A 27,671-nucleotide genomic window follows, 5' to 3' on the forward strand; every position below is an offset into this window, starting at 1 on the left:
ATCAACCGCAAGATATTCTTACTCATGGGATCAATTGGCAAATATTGTTATAGTGAGATGCACGGCTAACATACGTCGAAAACACATTTTTACTGATGCACATGAGACGCAATTGTACAGTGACCTATACGAAATAAATAACATAAAAGGAAAAAGTCTTGGGACTTCGCTAGTTTTTAGCTATAATGTATATCAAATTATTATCAACAACTTACATTTAAAAAATTAGAGATTTTTAATATAGTTACAAGAGGGGTGGAAATATTTTTGAACGATTTTAAGCGCTTACTGTCAATTATAATGTTTTCCTAGCTATTATTTAGAAGATTTTTAAAGAAACGAAAATCAATGTTAGGCAGGAAATAAATCATTATGGTAATGACAACCAAGAACGCCGATGATGTATAATTAAAGTTGTCTGCGGTCATGATACTGCGGAAAACATAAAGTTACAGAAACCGGATCCACAAAAATCTATGATTCGACGAAAAGCTGTTTTCTGAAAGTGAAAGCGTTGCACATTTTTGTTGAATCATTTTTCTAACTCCCGAAGGGGATATTTGAGAATCTCCTTTCCACCTGGAAACCTTCTTTTCGCAATAACGCATACAATACGAAATTCTATTCAAAGCGTGGCGCTTGCGCTCGTTAAATACTAAATCGATCAAAAGATCAATAACAATTGATCATCATTTCATTTCCATCGTTCATATTCGACCAGAAGTTTGAAATACACCACCAAATATCTTTCGCTTTGCTAATAAAATTTCACAAACACTTTTTTTGATCACTTTTAGTAATCAGATCTAGTTTGCCTACTCGTCCCTTGAAGTTTTTGGCCTGACATGTATATATAAGCAGTGGTGGGATTCAATTTTTTTGTCAGCCGGTTCCATCGCAAAAGTCATATTTTTCGGCCGGTTCTGTTACATGTTTTTCTAGAAATGCTAACCGGTTCGCTGATCTCATAAAATATCCCTGAGACGGTTCTATAGAACCGGTGCGAACCGGCTGAATCCCACCACTGTATATAAGTATCTTCCCATAAGTAACCCATGTATAAATATTTCAGGTTAACAAGGTTCAGCAAAGAGTCTTATTCTTGTTATTGCTTCCAGCTGCACAAAACAAAGCATCTGCCAACAAAACGCTACATGATCTACTACAGGTAGCGAAGAACTAACTAAACTAATTATCTATACAAATTTCAAAAAATCCATCACGTTCAGAGTCTTTTTCTTAGTATCGCATGATTTTAAAGACAAAAAAAGTCGTTTTGGTAGAAAAACGGGTTTTAGTTTTTGAGGTCTTGACATGAGATATCGGCGATAACGAAAACTCGTAGCCTGAAGGGTAGAAACCTGCTTGGCACGTTACGTCCAAAGTTCTCTTTAGACATAAAGACGGGTTTCAACATTTTTATACGAACATTGGTAATGATAAGTAATATTTCTTTAGATTTGAGCTGTACTGAAACAATATATTCCAGCGTTCAGCGTATATAGCATAGGGGCACACATAGAACATGCGCAAAGTACATGCAAAAACTTCAAACACGAACATACAGTCACACCTTATATTTGTTCGCATGAATTTGGCTGAATGATAAAAACATGACGTGTAACGTCTTACTAAAATTCGGCATTCCACAAGATATTTGCAAAGCATATAAGCTTATTTGCATTTTGGAGTAAAATAACTCCAATAGTAATGGCCATATTAAGAGTGTTTCTTTGTAATAAGTAGACGATACGTTGTCGTGATCTGGTGTATTTTATGTATATATTTGAAAAAACCCTTGCGTTTGCAAATCTAACATTCTTCGTGAAATCCTGCTGTTCAATATTCTACATTAAACTCCAATCCCAAAAGACAGAATAAAAACTTATGGCAACAATTGTTCACATCCCATCATTATTTTCTTTTCTATAAAATCCACGAACTGCATTTATTTTCGAAGATATTGGCATTTGTGTTGCCAGATAATACCTGAACTACTGTGATCCGGCGCAGTTTTGAATAAAAGGTTTAAACGATACTGTTTGTTATTTTGGAGCGAGCTAGTTGTGATCTCACGGTGTGAATTTTACAAATTGAATGACAGATTAGGCAGGGAGAGTTGCTATAGTTATAATTTGCGAACACATTTTTAACGTATTTTTGAAAGTGCACTTAATATTATTTTCTTTTTTGTTTCAGGGAAAAGAAAATTCGGTTTGGTTTCTCTTGATTGCGATTGGTTCAAATCATGAATCACCCTGAGGCAAGATATTGAAAAAAAAAAATAGGAAACCAATCGGTTATATCAGGGATGAGCTCGATTGAACATTGAGCCATATTTTGTTGAGAAGTGGTGCTACAGAGATATACTATTCAACTCTAGTATAAACAAAGTAAACAGTTATTTCTCCTGGAATCCAAGTATGCACACTTTACAGATATATACATGTACCTAGAACAATAGAAACTCTACTTGTTGAACGTTGTAACTTTTTGGCAAGATATATTTTTTGTGTCCAACTACAGAACACTGTAGTCATTGTACGATCCCGCTTGGGCAGAAGTAGGGCCAGCGGGCCAACTTCGATTCCTCGTGATTCTAAATTCGACTGGCCTGAAGCTGCCATAAATTTCAGCTTTTAACAATTCTATATCAATATAAACTCCGATATGTGCGATTGATCAATATTCCTCGTTGTTTGAGTTAATACTGGTACTGGTATGTTAATTGTTATGGGTCGGTGATTAATAAAACAAACCACGCTCTCCATTTGGTAGTACTGAGTGCTTCGCATTCGAATATTTGACATGGGGCATTTCATCAAACGTGTGCGGCCGTTTGTGGATCCCAAAGGCCGACCTATAGTTTGACTGATTCAATGTGATCGTTTTAAAAGAGAACTGGAAACCACGAGACTAAAGGACACAGAGAATATCAGCGTTATTTGCCTCCACTTTCCACAACTCATATCAAACCTTAGACAATTGCTACAGCCAAACGAACAACAAACCAGGATGCTTTAGCTTAGAATAAATATCCTCATTCTTTAGATTTTGCAAAATCAAGAGATAGACATTACGCTGTTATAAAAACGTATTCCCATGAATAAGCGGAGCTACAGGTGTCATCGGAAATTTAGGAACAAATAAAAGTGATAGCCCACCAGTGACAACAATCTTCAACCACTAAAATTTTCAAAGCAATTGGTCCAGTGATAAACGAGAGGTGCGATATTTTCATAACAACAAGACAAGATATACTCCATCAAGGTTATCAATAGCAACATAATAACATACCAACGAGAATATCGGGCAGAGACCGAAGACTTATCGATCGAAAGTTAGGGGATCCCACAAAACAGCGCTCTTACTCCATAGTGACACCTTGTGTACCATCACTAATTAATTAATAACTCGATAATTATACGACATAATTCGCCCAAAATCAATAGGCTTCTGGTCCGAGATATGATAAACGGACGTGCAAAATCTGGAGCAGATTCAATCTCGCTTTCGTGAGATATCGCGTGCATCTAACAGACAGACAAATACCTATCAACATACTTACCGATTGAAATGAATAAGTAACTAGTGTGTCCACACATTCATTCCGTTAAATTTTTATAACTCATCCGAAATCTTCTGACAACTGACACAGCAAAACTAGCAACAAATACCGATTTTTCCGCCAATAATCCTGCAATTTTGGTTGAAAGACTGGTTGCTTTCAAATTCTGCTTTGTAGTTGTAAACCATTAATTACTCTTTCTCGATTTTGACCACGCATCCAAAATCGTTTCCAACTCCAAATCTAAAACATTTTACCTAACAACATACCTCACAGCCAGCAGTGATATGATTGCTTCCCCGAATTAAAGAAATATATCTTCCAAAACGGGCTATTACAAGTTTATATATTGATATGGCACAAACCTGTATTACAATCATAAGAAAAAATACTGAAGGGTACATAATACAAAAACGTTTCCTTTAACAGTAGGAAAAGAGTAACATAGAAACCGATCAAGAATAATGCGAAACATACCATACGTCTACAACTAAAGATAACAATATTTTAAATTCATTACATGCATGATCAATGCTTGACAACAGCTTCATGATTACAAATAAAGAAAATATTATACTCAAGTAATCCAGTTGAAGATAAGGAATATTTTGCATTTGCTACTGCTATGCTTCAAAAAATGACATATTGTCAGATATTTTTTTTTGAAAGATAGATAAATGCAAATAACAGGATTTCCAACTGAATTTGTGACAAAATCGTGATTCATGTCAAATTTATGTGAAGGCAAATTTGTTTACAAATATAATGAGAACTCCATCCAACTTTGAATGTGCCAAACTACCAGGCAACAAAGATATGCTTATTATCAAGCATACATATTGGTAATTCGATCTGAATGAGCCTTCACATATGAACATCCTCTTATAAACTTGGAAATAGTTTTTAACAAAAACCATGGTAAAAAATTACAAAACAATTTCATACCAGCCGAAATACCATATCATATTCACCATGGTTCAAATCGAAATCTCGTATAACAGCTCATTAAGAGAAGTCCGACATGATATCTCTCACAAAACAGTCGAACGAATAGGAAAATCAATTAAACAACAGTACAGTACCATATATGGATGACAATAGAGACTTCATTGCTATATAATCCAAGTAGTGGATAAAGAGTCTGTAATTAATGAAAAAGATTTTCTGACAAAGAAGGGGTTCATGCTACTAGAAAGAGATATCTTTCTTACAGTCCACGCCTGTTTGGCAACTGTTCATCATTAATTACGATGAGAAGGCATCCAAATAATCAAAGCACCATCTATCGATTTAGTTTCGGTTAATTTTGTAGTGCAGTGGAGCTCTTGCACATAAATTATTTCAGCACTACTTCATATGAAACAGACCAATTTTAGTTTGGTGCCAATGTAGGAAGTAAAGAAGTCTGCAATCTTCAAAGTACTGTATCGCTGGTACTGTTTCCCGGTATAAGTTAATTATGATAATATGTTGGTCTATTTCGAACTAATACATTTAATAATCACCATATCACGCCCATGAATTACAAAATTAAAACGTCATGATACGAAGCATGCAAACTCTCTCACATATAGAATCCTGTGGCTGTTGTAATCGAGACAAATCTTTAATAATCACAGTTTTGGGCAAAATAAACACAGGAATAGGGTATATCCCAAGCATGGTGGTTGAACAATGTATAAAAAAACGATTATGAATTAACATGGCAAGTTGAGAGTGACCAAAAAAACTTGACTGCGTTATTATGTTGTAAATACGCAAAGGCTGTGAGTGGATGAAAAATATTCGATAATTGGCTAAGATAGATGCGATGAGTGCAAAGTCTCACATCGAATCGGTTCAGAATCAAACTCAGAACTGGGTTCTTCCGATGTGGAAGGAAAATCAGTGAGTGATAATTTTGAGTTTTCTTTTTCACCCTCAAAATCAGAAGAGTAGTTTTGCTTTTGTGTTGCTGTTGAATGTGAATCACCATGTGAATCACCATTTTTTGATGATATAGCAGGCTTTTCTAAGTTTAACGACGCAGGTTCTAACTGTTTTGAATCCAAAAATTCAGTTGCCGGTGTTTCGACAACTACATTTTCCCTAAAAATAGCTGTTGTATCGTTATTTTCGTCATGATTGATTGTTTTTTGGATGTTTTCCTGGACATCTTCTGGTTTGTCATCATGAACTTTGACCTCCTGTTCTTCATGTTGAACTGGAATAGATCCTGGTAAATTTGGTTCAGTGCTGCTGTGTGTTACTGCTTCATTTTTGGCAATCTTACATGTAAAACAATTGTATTATGTTTAACTCATTTAACAGTAAAAAAGATACATCGGAAATTGTGATCAAAACACTCAACTATGACCGATAAAAATTGAATCAATCTCCTAACACAATTTTGGGCAAGCTTAACATTATAACTGGCACACATTTTAATTTACATATTTTTAGAAATACTCTCTCAGCATCGTGGGAAGGAGTAAACCCTAATAGAGACAGCTGAAATGGCCGAAGCTACTTACTATCAAATATTGAATGACAAGCTTTAAGCAATTGGGTAAGCAATGTCGGAAATAGTTATCCAGAAGCTATTTTGCGGCATCCAATATTTTATCTTTCATTAAATTCAGTGAAGGCTAAATGTGGGAGCAATACTACATGTATAGGTGAAGCGTACCATCGACTCTGTATGGGTAGAATATGCACTCAGGAGATTTTGTTACGAATGATAAATGGATCCAATTATTGTAATAATATATTGTAAAATACTATACCTCATTGTTAACTGTATGTAAATTTTCATCGATGTCTTCTTCCTTTTGCGATTCGTTACTTTCAAATTTATCCGTAGTTTCTTTGACTGCTATTGACATCCTATGCAAATATATTATTATAGTTAAATGTTTATGACAAGTAAGAAGAAATGAAAAGCGAATATTGAATGCATAGAAATGCAAATACCAGTTTTGGAGAGGCTTGAGTCATGGCCTCGACTCGAGGCAACATTCATCAAAGATTCAGGTTATTTAAATAGAATGACTCAGACTTCATCATCAACTAACTGCTAGAGAGAGATTAAGTTAGTAATTGACTTGATTTCAGACTCAATTTTGATGACTTGTGGGGGCGTGCCCCAAAATTAACAAATACTAATTAGGGTGTAAGTTGGGTACTTCCGTAATATGTGTACCAGGTTAGGCTTAGGCCATAATTTTATTCCGATTTTTCTCATTTTAGTTCTATTACGAGTTGGGGGACTGTCTGTGTTAGCCAAGTGAATATACCCCCTGCCCATAGGTTTCAGTCCTTTTACAAAACTTGATGTAAAATAGGCAAACGAAATTAGTTACCTCCATATTGGTACACACTACGCATACTTCTGGAGCGAGGTAACTTGTATGAAGCTTTTTTGAAACCAACACAAATAAAATTGTATAAGGTCATTTTAAGCTTGTTCAACTTTCACTTACCTGTAATATTCTACAAAATCATCAAACAGGCTTGGCCAAGCTTCATTATCATCGTAATTACTAAGATCAGAACCAACATTTTCAGTAAAATGAAGAAACATATTCCATGTGTCACGAGATATTCCACGAATCTGAATGTATTGTTAAGCATATAGATAGAATCATCTTGACCAAACATGCTCATACCATAATACTTTAGTATTCATAATTAGACTACAATCTGGAAACTTGCTTTTTAGTTTAAAATGATCTATTTTTGACTAAAATTTTAATATATAGTATAATCATAATTTCACTATAAAAACGGAAATTTTCAAAAGAAAAAGGGGAAATTTGGATAATTTAAATAAATGGAACAGGTAGATACTAGATATGAAAAATGTTGATTGCCAATTTGATGCTCCCTCTACCTCTACTAATAAAGACGAAAATTCCTATCTAATTTGCCATTTGTGTACAATTTTACTCTCCAGACCTTGCTTTCTTCAAGAAATTTAATCCATTCGTCAAGTAACTGAGGTGGATCCTTTGAAAAAACAACTTGCCACATTCCTATTGCTACATCAGAAGGTAGAGATCTTTGACCCTAAATGGAAAGAAAATAAAAACCTAACTGCGGAGTCTGATGAAACAAGGGTCTTGAATCTAACCTTGGCATGCTGGCAATGGTATAGAAGCCAAATAGTACTTTCAAACCCTCCGAACTCCTATTGTAAGGCTTCATGGGTATTGGGAATCGGAATTTGAGACCTTGGACAAATTTCTAGGAAAAGTAACAGATTGACTTATAATTCTAGACATACAATCAGTAAAAACAGCTTGCACATGTCGAAATGTTTATCGTCAAATTCGACTTTCGAATTTGGGAGCTTGAGACCAAGTTGCCTGCAAAATATCTCGGATCTTGGTGACAGGTATGAATTTTTCTATTACCCTGATAAAAATTTCACACATTTTGGCTATCTTCAATGCCAAACAATTTCCACTATTCATCAAAAGTTTACGAAAGCTAATAAAGAGGTCAACTTACCTGATCTGAGTCCAGACCAAATTGAAAAGCAAATTTATAAATATCTTTAAAATCTATTCTTGCTTCATTTTCAAGATCAGGGAATGATTGTTTGATTGATTCAATTGAATCAGCTTGCAGAGCAATACAACCCTGGGTAAATTCATCTCTGAAAAATAATAGACTTGGCTGAAAGAAATACTAAAAAAGTGTGAAAACATCAAAAGAGCCAGTTTGACAATGAGTAGTAGATATTTACATATAGAAGGCTATCACAAAAAAATAAAAAATTCAGAGTTTAACACACACAACTTTATATTTAATATTATACTTACCGTTACCGGTATGTTTTATATAGCTAATTATGTAGCTTCAAATAACCCAAACTCAGGTAATTCGACAAATAATCTTCTGTACAATATGAATTTAATCAGGGAAATCTATAGAATTTTTTTTACAATAAAATTCCAATTGATAGTGGTTCAAGGAACAATATTTTGTAAATTCTTGGGGACGCTTCAGATATGACAATCAGGGATGGCCAATTCGAATATCGGAATTAGCGTTCATGAGAATATCGGATATTTGTGTGATGTCACACATTTTCGACGCCGCTTTCAAGACGTTTCCGTTGAATGAAAACATTCTCGATAGAAACTTGCGCGTGATTGTTTCATCACTCATCAGCGTAAAGTGTTATTTAGGCCGTAAACGCCTTTACGTTTGTGTTATTTTCTCTAAAACGAAAATTTTCCACAAATTTGTGACAATGACAATTATTTTATTTTTGTACGCGCACGGAATTGTGAATCTGGTAAATACGTTCATCGGCAGCGAGTTTCTAAAGACAACGCAACTTTTTGATTGAAAAGCGGAAATTCAAAATACTGGAAATAAAAACGGAAACAATATAAGTTTTATTGAGACCCCGAAAATTCAAAAAACGCTTTTCTAGGCAGTGAAAATTGCAAAATTTCGTGTGCCTCTGGCACACATTATGTTTGGACGGGGTTTAGAAACATATCGTCAGTTGACAATACTCACACAGGCAGAATTTTATTAAGTGTTCTATAATTGATTTGTTCTGTCGCTCGTGGTCTGCAATTTTGCTGAGTCGATTGAAATATAGTTTCAACCATATTAATCAAACACAATTTTTTTTTTTTATATTACACCCTTTCTTCATAATTGTCTCCATAAAGATAAACAATTTTTAAGTTTTTTATCTCAAACACAAGTAAACTTCAGGGATTTTCAAATTTTAATTGTCAAGATCAGTTTTATCTGCCCAAAGCAAATATATTAAATCATTCCACATTATTACATACTTGTTACAAGTGGTAAGCTGACATTATGTGTCAATCAATAAATTTAAAAAATTCTGCTTGAACCTGTTATGGGACCTGCAATATGGGACTTAATATGAGAACAGAAGCAAGTAGAATATCATGATACCAGTAATGAAGACTATGCACAAAGTTGATAAAATCATCGCCCTGTCAATCATGAATTACACATGAACGTAAATAGAAATATATTATTATTAAAAAAAATGGGAGTTATCATAAATAAATCAGTCTGCATTTGAATTAATGGCAACTATTAATAAAGTCGGTCATTGTGTCTGTATTAATTTACTTCACTTTGTTATGAAATTCGATAGCAGGAAATCCCCATGAACTACGATTAATCAATAATAGATAGATGAATCATATCATCGTAAGGGGTTTGTATCGCATGATACATTTGCATTGATTAGCTAAAGAACACTGAAAAAATCAACTATGAACATCCTTCTAATGCACCAAAATAGATTGTTAAAAATCATAGTTTTTTTTAATAAAGCAAATGTGCATTTCCTCCTTTCAGTTTATTAAATAAATAATTAGACTTCCTTACCTTGAGAATCTGCACATTGTTTCAGCTTTAAATTTCCAAGCCAATGCCAAAACAATAAACTCGGCAGGATCAACTTCTAAATCGTTACAGAACTTTGAGATTCCTTCCGCTAAAATTTCATCACAATCAATCTCTTTATATTCGTTAAAAAGAGAAGAGACGTTTTCCATCAGAAATTTATGCTGAACGCTGCTCTGTAATCCATCCATACTATCATCTGCTTGTTCCACAGGTGAAGTTTTCTGAACGCCGTGAAGTGAAAACTCAGAGAATCTATATGTTGAATAAGTTTTATGATATTAGTATACTGAAAATTTATTTTGTCTATACATAAAGAAGCAAATATGTTAATTCTAAAGTAACTTTCAAATGAGTTAGCCTACTATAATGGAAGCTTGTATCTTTTCTAACCACACTTAAATATAGCCCTAATGACATTTCATGATATTATGCTAATGGTGAATAAACGGAGTGATATTATTAAAATTAATAGTTAAAACAAAGAAAGTATTAGATGAGAAGTATGTCATTGGTGCTCCAAAAACATATTTGGTTTAAAAATAACTCAAAAACAAAATGATCAATTAAGACATAAATTTTAAATGGGAAAATCAAAAATAATGAGCTTTGAAATGTAGCAAATTTCATAAAACGATTCAGATACATCCAAAATTCTGCAGTAAACTGTGTACAAAAAACCTTGATTGAACATGTGAGACACTATGAAGAAAATTAAGGAAAAGTTTAATTCATTTAATGGATAAAATTGTTATGAAATGTCAGAATGTTGGAAGAATATGGAGGGTGAAAGAAAAAAACAGAACCCGGTCAGTTGGAACATATTCTTTAGATAACATAACTTTTGTGCAAAGTATCCTTGATTACTAAAACTTTTGGGTACAATCATACATAAACATATAATAGTTCGGATAACAAATTCTTTTGGTGATCACAGTGATTATTTCACACAGTTATTATTTTTACACATACTTATTTCCTTCTTGCCTTGCTTGACCTGATGATGTAGACGCACCAGCACTCGTACTCTGCGTAGGCAGTGTTGTAGGCCGAGATTGCACTGGAAAAGAAAACAAGAGATAATATTGATGGCTGCAAAAAGAAAAAACAAATCGAACTAGATGTTTATGTGTTTTGAGACCCAAGATAATTACTATGTCAATTAGGGCTGTTCAATATTTTGAACATTTTCATTTAATCATATTATATTTGAATGAGCCCTGCAGTCTTTGATGAATTAACAAATCAGGGTAAATAGAAAGATCTCTAGTTGATAAACACGCGTGTTTGACATCTAAACAAAACACCAAGTTGTGAAGACAGGAAGAGTTGTTTGTTTACACTTCCAAATTTCAGAATTAGATGGAATAATAATACATTTAGCCTACGGTACTCATGTAAAATGTTTTATTTCTGTATTTTGGTTGTTTTTCACATCGATAAAATAGTTTGATGATTGTTTTCAGACACCAATACTGTCAGAGTGTAAGAATTCTTTGTTTTTCTTTGAATGTCATTAAAAATTTTCCGATGTGTACCGGTATACAGGTATAGGCCTAAGCAACGTATGGTACGTACGTCTACCTACCAACTGGTTTCTTTTGCCCTTTTGAGCTTGTTTGCGCACCAGAGGAATGAAGATCAGCCGGGACCATTTTCCCGCTTTTCATGCTTCTTCCACCCCGTCCTAGACAACAGCATCGGAATCCATCCGCAGCACCACAACATGATGAAATATTGTTTCCCATACTCCAGTCGTGCAGTAGGTACCAGTACCACTGGCCACTGTACTTGAGTACGATGCTAAGATACAAAGATACCGGTAATCCGGTATGTATATGATGATTACAGGCAGAATACAGAAACACGGTGCCGGCACTGCTGGCGCTACAGAACCCACAAAGCCACCTTTGTGGCTGCGAAGCTAGCAGCAAAATACGAAATTGGAGCTGACAGGATCGTAGAAAATCCCCATGCGTAAAAACTAATGTTTCAAGTCGTTTTTGGAAGAAAGTGTATATTTTGATTATTTTGTACAATAGCAAATAGAGTAAAACAATCAGTAACTACATGACTCATCTTGTTAATATATAGTAAACAAGCTAAAACGACTGTAAAAGTAAATATTGTAATTCCATGCTTCATCAAAATGATTGAATTTCCGTCGTTTTAAGCAGTCATTTCCCAAAAACCTCCAACAAAGGCAGCATCACAACACGACGGAAAAAAAGCAGAAACCTTATAGAACAGTAGCAGCATGTTTTGACTTGGCTATATATATTACAAAACATAGCGTATTTTTCAATTTTAAAAACAATGTAGACGTTACATATTTATTTAAAAAGGGTTTTGTACTTCAACGAATTTACTGAATATTTATTTCTCTTTGTCATACATCAATACTGTACGTCAATTGAGTTTGGAGAAAGTTGCAGAGAGTATACAATTTATTAAATCAATTTACGCCCTCTCGTGAATTTCTTTCAAAATATAGAAAAATTATTGATATTTGAATGGGCAATTTCTCGAAAACCGCCAATAAAGGCAGGTACATTCGGAGAAAAGAAGAACATTTACAGATTTTGTTTCATTATGACCGAACGGTAGCAGCACGTTTTGACTCGGCCATATATAATACCAAACATGGCGTATGTTCTTCAATTTTATGAAAAATGTTGAGATAACACATTTAAAAACCGTTTTGTATTTCAATTAAATTTACCTAACAATGGAAATAATATCTTTCACCTTGCCATACATCAATACTGTACGTTTATTAACTTTGGAATGAGTTGAGGAAAGTATAAAATACCAAAAAAAAACATTTTACGCCCTCTCGTGGACGCTTTTCAATATTCGAAAAATTATCGTTTATGGAGTGGCGATTTCTCAAAAACCACCAATAAAGACAGCATCACGACACATTCGGTAAAAAGAATAATAATTACAGATTCGATTTCAACATGGAAGAACAGGTATTTCAACTAAATTTACTGAATATTTGAACAATTATCTTTTTCTCTTTGTCACACACCAATACTGTAAGTCTATTAAACTTAGAATGAATAAGTTGCGGAGAGTATACAATAACAAAAATCATTTTACACACTCTCGTTGATTTATGTTAAAATTTCCAAAAATTATCGTTTTTAAAGGGGCGATTTCTCGAAAACCGCCAATAAAGGCAGCATTTGAATGCATGAATATTTGAACAATTATCTTTTTCTCTTTGTCACACACCAATACTGTAAGTCTATTAAACTTAGAATGAATAAGTTGCGGAGAGTATACAATAACAAAAATCATTTTACACACTCTCGTGGATTTATGTTAAAATTTCCAAAAATTATCGTTTTTAAAGGGGTGATTTCTCGAAAACCGCCAATAAAGGCAGCATCTCGATACATTCGGAGCAAAAAAAAGGTCACTCACGGATTAGATTTCATTATAGCAGAACAGTGCAAAACTGATGCTGCCTTTGTTGGCGGTTTTCGAGAAATCGCGACTCCATAAACGATAAATTTTCAAATTTTGAAAAGAGTCCACGACATGACTTAAAATGTTTTTTTGTTATTTTTATACTTTCCGCAACTTATTCCAAGGTTAATAAACGTACAGTATCAATGTATTACACGATAAGAAAGATACTATTTCCCTTATTAGGTAAATTTAGTTGAAATACAAAACCTTTTTGAATATGTTACGTCTGCATTGTTCATAAAATTGAGAAATATACGCTATGTTTGGTATCATATATGGCCGAGTCAAATCGTACTCCTACTGTTCTGCCATAACAAAATCGCGAATCTGTAAGGGTTCTTCTTGTCTCCGAATAAATTGCGATGCTGCCTCTATTGGCGGTTTTCGAGAAATAGTCTTTACAAAAACGATAAATATTCAAAATTTTGAGAACAATCTACGAGAGGGCGTAAAATGTTTTCTGTTATTTTATACTCTCCGAAACTTATTCCAAGTTTGATAGACGTACATCATCGATGTATGAAAATGTAGAAAACATATTTGTTCCATTATTAGGTAAATTTAGTTGAAAAACTAAATCACTTTAAAATAGGTCACATCTACATTGTTCATGAAATTGAAGAAGACATGCCATGTTCCGTATTATATATGGTCAAGTCAAAACGCGCTGCTTCTGTTTTGCGATGATGAAATTGCATCTATAATAGTTCTTCTTTTCTCCGAATGTATCTTGATGCTGCCGTTATTGGGGGATTTTGATAAATATTGTTTAAAACTTGTACTAATATTAGAAACTTTGTATTTTGGAAATGCATTTTTCGCTTGGTTTCCGTTTTTCAAACACTATTTTATCATCTAAATTATTGTATTTAAAGCTTGGTCTTGTATTTCCATAATATAATTATATTTTCATCAGCCCTTGTGTTTGTTATACGAAATTTCTGCGAGCTCAACGGTGGCCACAAAGCCAGTAGGACTTGAAATTTATAACGTTAGAATGTTAGATAATGTATCGTACTGCTATGCAGAGTCATAAAGTTGTGACTCCGACTCCGGAAATTTGGCCTCGATATCCGAATAAAATGTGAACGAACGGAATGTACATAGGTTTATTCAAGTTTTTGCTTTTTTTATACGAACAAAATCAGAATATCCTATCATAGAGATTCCCAAATGGGGCGCCGCGGCCCACAAATGCGCCTCGGTTAAACATAACTAATAAATGACTGAATATTTTAGATATTGTATTTATTGTAAATGTTCTAGTGTTTTTTTTAATTGCTCTGTATATGATGTCTTTTACTTTATGTTATGTGGTGTTTGTCTCTGTAACTGCAATTCTATGAGCTGTAGTTTATTTATCTGCTGAACCATGAACCAAGTCTAACAACATGAGTGATTTCAGTTTTTTTAGTATTTTTTAAAGAAGGTTCGGGCAGATATGTGGAAGAAGAGCTGACATTGCTTTTGTTCTCTAAGCGTACAAGTTTTCAAGCTTTAAAAAGCGTGAAGTAGACACTAGCGACCACAAAATTGAGTTTTATCTAAAGTCAGCAATTTTTTTTTCGTGTAAGTTCGCGTTAGTTTTTTTCGGTGGGATAGATAGCCGATAAGACGGCTTAACCATATGGCGAACAACGGCCTCTCGTCCGGTTACCATTCCATGTCGAGTATGGGATTAGATAGCTATTTGTTTTCGGAAGCATGGACTTGCTTCGAACCTGCAAACCAGCGCATGGTATTCAGACGGGCGAGGGCAAGGATATTCATAACGCTTATTACGTTAAGCCCCATCGCCGAGAGAAAAGGTCCGCTTCAGGAGTGTCCCAACTCCCAAGCTTTAATTTGACATTATTTATCGATTTTCTTATTTGATTGTCTTATCTTATTATCAGATAGCCTGACACGGCCAAACACAATAATGTTATATTAATATTAATATCAACGTTATAAAACGTTACTGGCAACTTGTATATATGCTAAACTTTTTTTTATTTTCTATCTTTTTTAAATCTAAACATCTAAAACTTTACTTCTGTTCTGAATATAACAAAGCTATCATTTGAAAGCAAGACGACTATTATCTTTTTCCAGTTTGCCAGCTTCTCTGGTTCTATTTTCTGTTCGTCAGTCTATTACATTTAAGGTAGCAGCTATTTGTAGTGTACTCTGCTAAGGGATTTCTTGAATGAGGTATATACTGAAAACGTAGCTCAGAATTTATACAGTAGACAGAGCCAGTTTTCACAAAAAAAAAACAAAAAAAAAAAACAGACAGACTCAATTTACGAACATAATAATGTACACAATTCCAAAGAGATGGATGTGATGGATATCCTGAGTTATTTGTGAGAAAAGTTATATAAAACGTACTCAAATATATCAAATACAACGATTAAAATACAAAAACATTTGACACATGACTGAGTTCATTGTTCATATTAACATGGTACATGTATTCCGATTTTATCTCAACTTTGAATGGTTTGCCATCTTGGTCTTTTGCAGTTATCCAACAACTAAAATGAAAATGAGTGATGAATGTATATCCATTTATTGATGAAAAACGGCATTTTCGTGAAATGTTAAGGGCTAAAATACTTGAAATGTCGACTGTCAACGCACGGGCACTGAGCTGTGATTAAAACTGACTAGTACCAACACAAATTTAACAACGAAAAGATTTCTCGTAAATATGGCCTGACTGTGATATCAGACTAAACTCGTTAGTTGAAATTAACATAATCCTACAATGTTCAATATTTGAAATCTTATTGGACACGTAGTGGACATAACGATCGTTTCAATATTATGTTGTTCTTGTTGTTATTTGACACAGAATAACACACCTAGTGGAAATATTAAAAGAAACGCTACGCCCAAATATATGAACACGTCTGTTCGCAGTACAGTACGGTTCACCGTACCGTCAGATCACAGTCTACAAATATATTCACACCAAGCGAAGCAGTACAGTAGGACACAAAATGGCGTCCGATGTCCGCAGAACGTTTAATGACGTCATAGCAAACAAAAACAAATCTCATAGAGCTAACAGAAATATTTAAAATGAATAAAAGTAATAGCCTTTTGGGGAAAATTTTTATCTTCAACCACTGAAAATTTCAAAGCAATTGGTCCAGTATTTGAAGAGAAAAGCGGTTTTTTAATATTTCCACTAGGTGTGTTATTCTGTGTCAAATAACAACAAGAACAAGAACAACATAATATTGAAACGATCGTTATGTCCACTACGTGTAGTAGCTCTCTTGTTTTATTTATATTCTTACCTTCTGTCAGATCTTGTTAGATGACACAAAGTATATATAGCAAATTCCCATTCCGGTGAAGCACCAACAAATATTGAAGTTACTCCGGTAGCTCCGTTCCAGTCATATTTTAACCTTTGAAATCGCTGACAAAATATGGGGAATTTAAAGGTTCAAATTATATTGCCTCCACCTTTTTGTACTCAGATATACGACATATTTCATTCCTATTTTTATTCACCCACAGAAAATTTAAATTTGCACGAATCCAATATGCTATATATTATATATACCACCTTTTTGGCAAGCTCATTTTGTGAAATTTTGATTCTAGAGACAGGATTAGGCTTGATAAGTTCTAATGCAATATTTAATATATACATAACTTATATGTGTTATCACAAAAATCATATTGATTTTGGCGAAAATTGCACTCATATCAGATTAAATAGCGCAAGGCAAAAGTGGTTCCCTTTTTCATTCTTGCAAACAAATAAAACGATAGCATATTTGAATCCAAACATATTGCATTAATGATTCATCCTACCTGTCGTGATTCAGTATTATTGATTGTTTGCAACTTGATTTCACCAAATTTCTCGAGTTGATAAACGCGATACCAGTTATTTAACCCAATTCCAGCTCCATTGTGAGTTTCCCCCACAAAGACGTTTTCTAACCTGTAAATCATGCAAATTAATAATTCTCCAACCTGGCGATATTTTACACAAAAAAAATCTAGATTTACCCATTAGATCCTTTTTCCAACATGCCGTGCCTTTTAAATTTAAACGACCACATTCTTCTGAGTAGATGCCTGAATTCCCATTTGTAACCGCAACCTGCAAGGCCTGAGAAATTATATATGCATTGATGACATTACTTTTTTGAAGGCTTTTTTTTACATGTTATTAGCATTATTTAAAAAAAATGAAGAAATGGTAAAACAAGCCATTTATATGATATATTTTGAAAACAGTTTATAATTTTCAACAACATAGTCTTGAACAGATACAGTTTCAGAACAGCCTCCAATATTCGAATATATAATTCAAAAATACTTGCCCTTCTTTCTTAAAAATTTGTAGACCATATTTCCAATCTTTGATTGCACAAAATAGTTGATAAGCCGAACTTCTTCCTTACGCTCTAAATACTCGTATGGTTCTTTCGTTTCCCAATCTTGTTCATAATTATCAAAAATAGATGATAACTGAACAAAACCTTCATGATTTGACACTCTATCGTTGACGTACGAAAAGTATCTTAAATAATTTAATTATTCTGTTTAGGCCGTGGCATTGAAAAATCTTTCACTCACGTGTCTATCTATATAAATCTTGATGAAACGAAATTTTTGGTGTCCGACAGTGTTCTCAACGGTAGCTTGAGCATGAGGCTTAAAACCATATGTAACCTACGTCGCCACTATGATCAAAAATAGATGATAACTGAACAAAACCTTCATGATTTGACACTCTATCGTTGACGTACGAAAAGTATCTTAACCGCTTGAACCCGGCAAGCCGGTTTACCGGCTTGTTTGAGTACGCTCTGTGCCCCGGCAAGCCGGTTTACCGGCTTGTTTTTCGTGTCGGCGGGAATCAACTTTATGATCTCGTATCTCAAGAACCACAATGAGTATTTAAATAAATTTTATATTGCATGAAAGCTCGTTATTGGGACTAATTATATTGTGATGATCGGTGCTCTAATATACGATGTTTCAGTAAAATTGGCAATTTGAAAGTGCGTATGAAATTATTGTATGATAACAAATATTTAATATAAAGAATTTCGACTTCTTGCCTAAATAGCCACATATTCAATCGGCAATATATGTGGAGAATTTGAATAGCTTTTTATATACGTATCCAAAACGATTTTACGATGAGCCATTCAAATTTTATGACCAAATATATTAGATTATCTGTAGATTTAACAGCGACGCTGCGTCAAATTGATGTTCTCTTTGGAGAGAGGCAACGTCTCGTCACGCACAACTTTACGCATATTACGCAAATGCAACTAAACGTGACGATATCCGCAATAACGTTACGTCGAGATGTTATTATTTAAATGTCCGCAGGAAGTAATTAATTAACCCGATGCTACGCATTCAAAATTCGCACTACGATTTGACTTTGACTGCCCGCTCAAGCCCATTAAGTTGTGGTTACGTATACGCAATATGAACAAGATTGTGATTTTATTAGCGGATAACGGAACAATAAAGACCATGAAAAATGTATGTGCATAAAAGACTGCTTGCTAAAAATTTTAAATTGAATATTGCACTTCGTTGTGCCCGGAACAATGAAGAACATGAAAATATTAGGCAGACTAAATCCAATATTGCACTTTGTTGTGCCAGTTATACAATGGTTGTTGGTTTCGTTACCTATACATAGGTACTCATTACAGTATTTGTACTTATATACTGTCTCGCATCGTTTCAGCAACGCTTTGTCTTTAGCAGCTGGATTGGTTTTTTGGCAATAATGTAAATTTTGCTGCATACGACGCATCTATTATTAGAACTGGCGTTTTGCGGTGGGGTATCTAGTTCTGGCGACGGATATGATCTTGTTGGAATAAGAGTTGCTCTTTCTGCAGTATTAGTGCTCTCAGATATTATTCCATCCACTTGCTTCGCCTAACATTCGTAAAATCAGATATTTTGATCTGCAGAGCAGGTAAGTACTTATTTTGGTTGATATTTGAACGATACTAATGGGCGAATAAAACATTTTCCACGTGAAATTTTATATGACGATATTAACTTCACTTCGCTATTACTGCACGCATTACTCGACGTCGGTACTTCAATCCATACAGGGTTAATATCATATCGAAACTCGGCGACCGATGTTCCGCTGAGAACGTCGTCGTGAAAGTTATCTTGCGCATTTTGCCACGCAATACGTTTCGAACGTACTTATCAACATCTTCATGACGGTAGTCACGTGATCGGCTTTTGCGTAGCTGCGTAAACAGTGCGTCATGGCCGCTTATCGATGTTGTTCACCCGACACAATGATACACAATTAAATATTTAAATATAAAATTGGTTATATGGCAGCCACAATAGTAATTCGAATATCAACAAAAAGCTTATAAAAAACTCTTTATGAACATCAAATATTGGCAGTATATTTTGACCAAACTAACAAAATTTCAAGCCAAAACTCACATACATGCAGAAAAATGACTGTTAGATTAGGGTCAATTTTATTAATTTTGACAAAATGTATTTCAAAATGGAAAATACATTCTGAATGCACGATAAAATTTCCTTTCGATTGAAATGTCTCGAAACGTACTACCTATAATTGGTAAAAAGTTACAAGCGTGCCAAATAGCCAGTATTTAGACTTATTTTATTGTTCAACCAATACGGCGCCGCGAACCTTCAGGGTGAGCGAGTAACTTCGCTCAGAGCCGTCAGAGTTCAAAGAGTTAAATAATTTAATTATTCTGTTTAGGCCATGGCATTGAAAAATCTTTCACTCACGTGTCTATCTATATAAATCTTGATAAAACGAAATTTTTGGTGTCCGACAGTGTTCTCAACGGTAGCTTGAGCATGAGGCTTAAAACCAAATGTAACCTATGTCGCCACTATGATCAGTCGAGTTAGTGACTGGGTAATGGATTAGATTGGACATGACTAATAGTATATAACATGAAAAACTGGCTTTCTATATCGACAGTTATAGCAGTTGACAATCAAGCAAATGCAACCGAGGCCAGGCCAAGCAAATACAAATAGTTATTTATTTGCCTTTTCGTATTTCGATTACTTTTTAGTTTTACGATATATTATAACTTACTTATCGCCGTCTCTGTCGACTTGTATGTCCAAATCATTAGCAACAAAACTTCTATATTCCCACAAAGATGAAGTGACACTGTGTAACTCATCGTCTGTAACTGATATCACGAGTATGTATATGTATTACAATTTGGCAAAACGAGATATCTTAACTAATATCGTACATTAAAGTTGAAACCAATGTTTATTTCATTTGAAGTTAAATAGAATCTATATCGCCAATATTAGATTAACAAACATTTTGAATTAACCCATAAACTTACCACACGTATCACTGTGAAACATGCATTGTTCGCAAGAAAATATGTTTTTTGATGTCGACTTGCACGAAGAAGAGCAAGAAAACCTAAAAATTGCAGTTTGGTAAGGAAGAGGTTTATTGTAAAGTAGTTCTCATGATTGTATGACCAAAGTACTCATTAAGAAACCACTTGGTCGCTGTGCAGGTGATTGTGTTTTATGCATGAACAAGAGAGAAAATATATGGTCCATTAAATTAACTCTGGACAACCGTGACGTATGCGGCCACAATTTTCGAATAACAGTATTCGCATGAACTGAAATAAATCAGCAAAATTTCGGAGGAATATCGAATTTCATGGGAAGATGGAAAAATTAAAAGATGTAGCCTTCAGGCGACTACACAATTTTCAATTATTGAAAATTTGAAATCGATTAGTTTGTTATTGCGGAGAAAGGCGATTTTTTTCGCACCAAAAAGCCGCCCCACGAAAACATTAACAACGACGATTTACCACTTCGTGCCAAAAGATCAATTTTGAATTTATGATATTTGAATGTGAAAGCTGTTATTCTTGACACTAATATCTAATCCTATAAGCTACGAAACACAATTATATTGATAATGTTTACGCGTTTACAAAATACTTCAACGACTTTCACGTTAAAAATAGGACTGTTAGTCACGTCTCAAAATAAATTTGACACATTACGGCAATATTATTTTTGATAATTTCATCTGATTCTGGAACGTGTGAAATATAAGCTGTTTGTGCAATTTATCTAAATTACTGGCATGTTTTGGAAAAATTGTTTTAGAGCAAATTGAAAATGATTGAAACTCATTTGAGATTGAAATTTATATAGCACCAGTATCCGTATAATATAGTACAGTGCCAAAAACACACACTCACACATACATTGCTAATGCTTAAATTTTAGATGATATTCGTGCTTGATTTATTGTAAGATTCAAATAATTCAGTATAATGTGCTAAATTACATTGCCTAATATGATTTCAAGATTTCAGATTCCATACGCCTCTTACTGCAAGTTTTGTTTGCGCAGGTAGATTTTTATATTTGAAGATCCTACATAAGAAGTTTACATATTGTTATCATCTAATTACTGTTTCCTAGCTTTACAACGTCTATTCTATAACGGTAACTTGAAAATATTATTCAATTTTTTTCTGAGCTGAATTCAAAGTCAAGGCGATCCCGATATGTGTGGGATTTTTCGAGTACTGATTCTTATCAAAACTACTCAGTGTTTAATACGTACGGTTTATTGTCGTTGCAAATTGAAATATAATCAGGACAACAATTGCCAAAGAACGGGCAAGCATCATCACACTGACATTTTGCTGTAACGTTGTACAGGCCTCCACATTCTCCTGCACAAAATCTTTGGGGATACTCGCCTGAAATAACAAAATATTCAATGTTATAGTATTGTATCAATAATTTTTTTAATAAAACAAAATAGCAACGTGTAGATGTATTAATAAATCGGGTAATCACAAACAAATACGTTTCTAAGGATATTTAGCATTAAAGATAAAACATTCTCCGATGACGCCCTCGGTTCATTGGTAAATCCTAACTTCGTATAAAATTATATGAACAAGCGTGTTCGGTCCAAGGCAACAACATTGCTAAAATATATACACAAAAACAAATGCTGGTTTATGGTGTTAAATATTCATCGTTATCATAAATAATAAATGAACGACTCGATATTTGGTTGGTACTAATAAAATATTAAGAATAACTAACTGCGGTATCGCAGACAGAATTCATACAACAGCAACTTTTACGTGTTCCTGAACATTGAAAAATTCAAGAAATCTAAAATAAGATTGTAAAAAGGATACTTGGCAGAATGAGGCTTAATTTTTCATTTTTGTTTTCGAATCATACTCATTTGAAAGGCCAATAATCGCTTACCACTTTGGCCTATGCTATTTGGTTTAATTTTTGTTTTATATAAATAAACTGTGTATATCCATAGGCCTCGGGCAACTTGGCATTTATAAAAAGTGGCCGTTGAAACAATATGAAGTGCTGTCAAGCTAATTATCTGGCTTATAAGAGGCTTTGCATTTCTTCTTCTTTATTTACACAAATTTTACCGTTTTTTGAAAATATCTTGCTGTCCTTGGCACACAAAGAATGATTTAGTTCGTAGTACAAAAGTACAGTTCATTATTGATGAATGATATTTTAATAGATACATTTATCAACATACATACCGTATTTCCCAGCGAATAAGTCGCTTTTCTAGACCCAAATTTTTGGCCTGATTTTGGGAGGGTCGTCTTATTAGGCGTAAATGATATTTTTTTTTGGTGTCGCCTTATTACTGAATTCGTACTATAAAATACAAAATACCAGGTATTTCAGATTGAAAATGTTCTTATATGGTGGACGCAATCGCGAGTTAGGTTGAACACAATTAGATTGAAATTGAAAGACAGTTTGAATTCTCGTAGTTGTTATAGATTGAATATTACGCTACAAGAAAAGTCATTATAGGCTATTTTAACCAATGCGCGTGGTTGCAAACGTGGCGACCGCTCAAATGTCTCTGCATGCATGGTAATTTGAGATTCCGATGTTGATGCAATTTTACTACCCGTCTTATTGGCAGGTTATAGGCAAAAACCCATTTTTCAGTTCTAAAAACGGGTCTCGTTTTATTCACCGGGTAGACTTATTCGCCGGGAAATACGGTATTTATTGTAAATATAATGTGTTAAAATATTAAAATTTGTCAAACATGTACTGTATTTTATTAATTGAATTTTGAAGAATCATACATTCATATACAATTGCCTTAGTTTTTACTATATTCTTTTGTTTTCGTATACCTTTGTGATAGTATGTTTCCCCCTAAATTCAGCGTTACAATTTTATTGCCACTATTTTCTAGTAACTATTACCTATTTAGATATTTGTTTCAATAGAAAAGCGTGCCGAATTGTTTTTGTGATGATCGAAAATGTGTTATGGAATTTACAATTATCTCTTTTTAATATTTGATCAAAAACTACATGTCATCAATTTTATTTCAAATATTCAATAAGCGCACAACAAAATGGTCATCACGATGAACCCCGCAGGCATTTGTCGCATCGGAACGAATCAATTTTTAATAGTTTTGTCACAAAATTGCGTTCAAAAGAATGTTGTTTTTATGATTCGCAATAAATTCCAAACTTGCGATTGGTTGTAGCATGGAATATATCAGCACACCGAAATAACTATTTATTAGAAACTTAAAGTAGGTTTATTAAAAGCTGGCATACACTCCAAGCAGTAATATAGTTTTATCATTTTTACCAGCGTGTATTCAATAGAACTGCATGGTGAATAATTAACATATAGTGTCGGTAAATCTTGGAATTTTAGCGCTTGCCCGTAACTTTGCTCAGAGACACGTCTTCTTCACTTTCTGAGAGAGTGCGCTTACTATGAGAGTGATGATAGCATCAAAGGCCCCCCGAACAGGCAATTCTGGGTAAAAATCGAATTTACCGATATACGGTAAGAAATGAAAAAAAAAACGATTTAATTGAGTTGCTACGATTTCAATCACTATTTCAAAATGTTATGTTGTGGTTGAAAATCAGAAATTCTATAACGAATCCGATTTTTTATGTTTGAAGTCCACGATTTAAATATCTTTCCGGTAAGTAGTTTTATAAGTTTGGTACGCTTAGATGGAAAATGTAGAAACATTCACATTCTACAAGTTACACATTCTACAAGTTAATGAACGATATATATATACGCTAATAACCGAATTGCGTAAGTCATTTTTAGCAGTTTTGAGAAAAACGTAAAAAACTTCCTAATGATATTGCTATGCCATTGAGAGTCAATAATTTGCCATAGTTCAAATTTTTGATCGTAGGCGGATTTAAGTTAATTTGTATGACGCAGTCATGTGACGTCATAATGGCGCACTGTGACTTAGGCAGAAATGTGTCTATGACTAGGGGACATACGCAATTTTGCAACTTGACTATATGTACCAGTTCTGAAAACCAAACAATCCAAAAACGAATGTAATTCTTAGTATATACGATGTCTAATCCCCAAAATAGCTAATCTGTTTCAATTACATTATTTTTTATGTTTAAAAATATATATATATTTCATCAATATAACACGCTCTGCGCATCCACCGAAATAAGAATAAGTTAAATATAAAGAATAAAACAGCAATGTACCCTTATATAAAAGCCAACCAAGGTGAGTTGGACTCAGACAGTGAATATCACAAGTGCACGCCTTTCTATACTGTGGCATAAATTGAAATTTATAAGCGCTAAGCTAGAATCGGAGATGCAAAAACTCGAAAATCCTTCGCAGAGGTTATTTTGCCTTTGTGACGTCACAATAGTCCTGCGTTAACAATGATAATTCATTATGACGAAACAATTGAACAAATTTGCATATCATACAAAATCTCTATTTTTATGGGTTTCGGAATTCTTAAAATAAAACCTGAGTTAACGGACAGGTGCGCAGCATTTCATAAATACCTATTTTATGAAAAACTCGCAACCGCCAAAAATGACTTACGCAATTCGGTTATTAGCGTGACGATATGATTATTGATATCAATACAACTTTATGAAAATGCTTCATAAACTACTGTAAACTCAAATACCCCAAACAACTCCGAAACAGTTAAAATATTTTAAGACGCAGAAAAAACGCTAGCTCAATAAAGTCATTTAACACTATCCCGTGTAATTGAAATGGAACTTTATTTTAATACAATATATTTGCTACTCTATTCATTCTGAACAACCATATAGCAACTGATTGTATATTTACGAAAAAAATTATTTAATAAATGGTAGATCGCTAATCCAAATTAATTAGAAAGGGTGGTTGTTAACTAATGCAAGTTAATCTACGTGGAAATTTATTATTATTTTTTCTCTCCTATATGGGAGCCAACAATAAAATAAAATCGTAATTTCTTACTGTTTGCTTGAGTCCAGCACGTTATCCAAAGCAATATCAGGAACGATGACCGCAACATTTTAACTTTTCGACTGTATGCCAAAAACGTTTGTTTGTCTAAAACTTTTTTTGTCAATATAATTATTTATGCATTTTCGAATAATTTAAAATATGCACCTGCGGCTATGCAACATCTGAAGAAGTTTCATTATTCCATAATTGGAAAGCTTCGTTAATTTGGGCGCGTATGCGAATTTAATTTCTGTAAACTATGTTCGGACCAAGAATGGAAATAAAATTTATTTTAGCTGTATTTTTAGCGGCCATGGTTTTAGTAGTATTTTGTTAGTATTTTGCATGTCAGTAAACTGGCAACGGTTTTTGTTCGTTGAAGCATGACCAATTTTGTGGCATCGCATTTCGGCGTGGATCGCTTTGAGTTGGAGGTAGGACGCCTAAAATTTCCACCATGCCAATTCATGAAAACTTGTAAAGGAACTGTAAGACGACGAATTGATAACATAAGATGAAATGTTGAGCAATGCACAATGAAACACCAAAATGCAGGGTAAATGTCACGTTAAGAACGACATTCAACTAGGAGTTTATTACCTCTATTTAGCAAACTTACTACGGGCTTCGAATTTTTTTGTGTTGACCTCTTGAAATTTGATACAAATTATTTGTGGCGATTCTTCAACCTCTCTTGCTACGCCAATACTATTTTCGGTGCGTCATTTGTTTCACATTTATGAGAACAGTACATATGATTTGGTTTGCGTATGAGTTTTTCTGTCTTCAGAACTTACTCAAATATCTGGTTATAGAATACTCAAATGTTTTAGGGAACACAATAGTGAAAAAATTAAGTCAAGAAACTCATTGCGATCGGAGAGCTTTGCACCAAATATATATGAAGTTTCATGTAGTCGTGTATTCTAGTTGGTGGACGATAGTAAAAACGTTATGATAACAAAATATTCCATTCTTCTTCCTACTTTTGATCTAACATAAGTTTTCTTCCGCCCGACCACTGTCAGATAGCTGTTACCTGTTTCAAAGTTTTTTTACTTCACAAGTCCAGTAGTCGAGTTAACAAACTAATTTTAACTTGTAAAATAAAATTAAATAAATAAATAAAGTTAAAATAAAATATCATTTAACCCCTCCCTGGCGTAACAATATTTTTACAATTTATTTTTATAAAGCCAATATCTCGCGACAACAACAATCTTTAAGCACTGAACGTTTCAAAGCCATTGATTCAGTAGTTATTGAGAAAAGCGATTATTTTCACAACGAGAAGAAGAAAAATACTAGAAGAAAGCGATGCTCAAATATAAGGGTACAAAAGCCAAAGCGAAGCAGTAGTCTACCTTGTCTTTTGCAGTACCTTGCCTTTACCTAGTCTACTGCACGGTACGGTCAAAAAACTTCCGACTTTCGCCTATCACGCGAGAGGTCGCTGAGCCGCTCCAAAAAATTCTTATTGATGAGGAACACAAAATTGCGAAGTGAAAAACGAATGACATGGAGCTCACAGAAAGTTTTGAAATAAATAAATGTAAAATGCTTCTAGCAAAAAATACAATCTTTAACCACTAAAATTTGAAGCAATAGGTCCAGTTGATTTTCCATACTAACAACAAGAAAAATACCAACAAGAACAACAGCATATGTACCCAAAGTAGGTACCGCAAAAGAGGAACCGCTACAATAAGCGCAATTTTGATGACGTCATCCTCCCTCTCCCCCCCAAAAAAACGAACCCAATAGAGGTCACAGAAATTTTCGAAATCAGTAAAAGGAGTAGCCTTTTAGCGAAAATACAGTGTTAAAGCATTGAAGATTTTGAAGCGATTGGTTCGGTAGTGATGAGAAAAGCGATTTTTCACAACAAGAAAAAAAA

At 33.9% G+C, this 27,671-nt stretch overlaps 2 protein-coding genes across 2 annotated transcripts; both read right to left on the reverse strand.

The window, feature by feature from the left end:
* Positions 1-3,894: 3,894 nt before the first annotated feature.
* On the reverse strand, positions 3,895-11,901 carry LOC120345407 (uncharacterized). Its single transcript, XM_039414844.2, has 8 exons — positions 11,544-11,901; positions 10,928-11,015; positions 9,938-10,210; positions 8,060-8,207; positions 7,505-7,615; positions 7,030-7,160; positions 6,334-6,433; positions 3,895-5,835 (listed from the first exon to the last, which is right to left on the reverse strand). Exons 1-8 carry the CDS (start codon positions 11,701-11,703, stop codon positions 5,365-5,367), a joined length of 1,482 nt encoding a protein of 493 aa, XP_039270778.2. The 5' UTR covers positions 11,704-11,901; the 3' UTR covers positions 3,895-5,364.
* A 3,619-nt stretch (positions 11,902-15,520) lies between these two features.
* On the reverse strand, positions 15,521-25,867 carry LOC120340988 (uridylate-specific endoribonuclease-like). Its single transcript, XM_078115765.1, has 9 exons — positions 25,784-25,867; positions 22,065-22,203; positions 20,803-20,885; positions 20,538-20,637; positions 17,770-17,969; positions 17,453-17,555; positions 17,252-17,384; positions 16,726-16,850; positions 15,521-15,954 (listed from the first exon to the last, which is right to left on the reverse strand). Exons 1-9 carry the CDS (start codon positions 25,839-25,841, stop codon positions 15,831-15,833), a joined length of 1,065 nt encoding a protein of 354 aa, XP_077971891.1. The 5' UTR covers positions 25,842-25,867; the 3' UTR covers positions 15,521-15,830.
* Positions 25,868-27,671: the final 1,804 nt, after the last annotated feature.

This window comes from Styela clava, chromosome 1 (genome assembly GCF_964204865.1).
Source record: "Styela clava chromosome 1, kaStyClav1.hap1.2, whole genome shotgun sequence".
NCBI lineage: Eukaryota > Metazoa > Chordata > Ascidiacea > Stolidobranchia > Styelidae > Styela > Styela clava.

What these genes read in the sequence shown, in the direction of transcription:
- LOC120345407 (XM_039414844.2), bottom strand. Translation starts at nt 11,703, where the DNA reads ATGGGAAACAATATTTCATCATGTTGTGGTGCTGCGGATGGATTCCGA. An exon ending in TTGGTCTGGACTCAGATCAG is followed by an intron (nt 7,616 to 8,059) that starts GTAAGTTGACCT and finishes CTTTCCATTTAG; the next exon opens with GGTCAAAGATCTCTACCTTC. An exon ending in TACATACAGTTAACAATGAG is followed by an intron (nt 5,836 to 6,333) that starts GTATAGTATTTT and finishes TTTACATGTAAG; the next exon opens with ATTGCCAAAAATGAAGCAGT.
- LOC120340988 (XM_078115765.1), bottom strand. Translation starts at nt 25,841, where the DNA reads ATGTTGCGGTCATCGTTCCTGATATTGCTTTGGATAACGTGCTGGACT. An exon ending in GTTTCACAGTGATACGTGTG is followed by an intron (nt 20,638 to 20,802) that starts GTAAGTTTATGG and finishes TCGTGATATCAG; the next exon opens with TTACAGACGATGAGTTACAC. An exon ending in CTAACAAGATCTGACAGAAG is followed by an intron (nt 15,955 to 16,725) that starts GTAAGAATATAA and finishes TTTTCATTTTAG; the next exon opens with TTGTTGGATAACTGCAAAAG.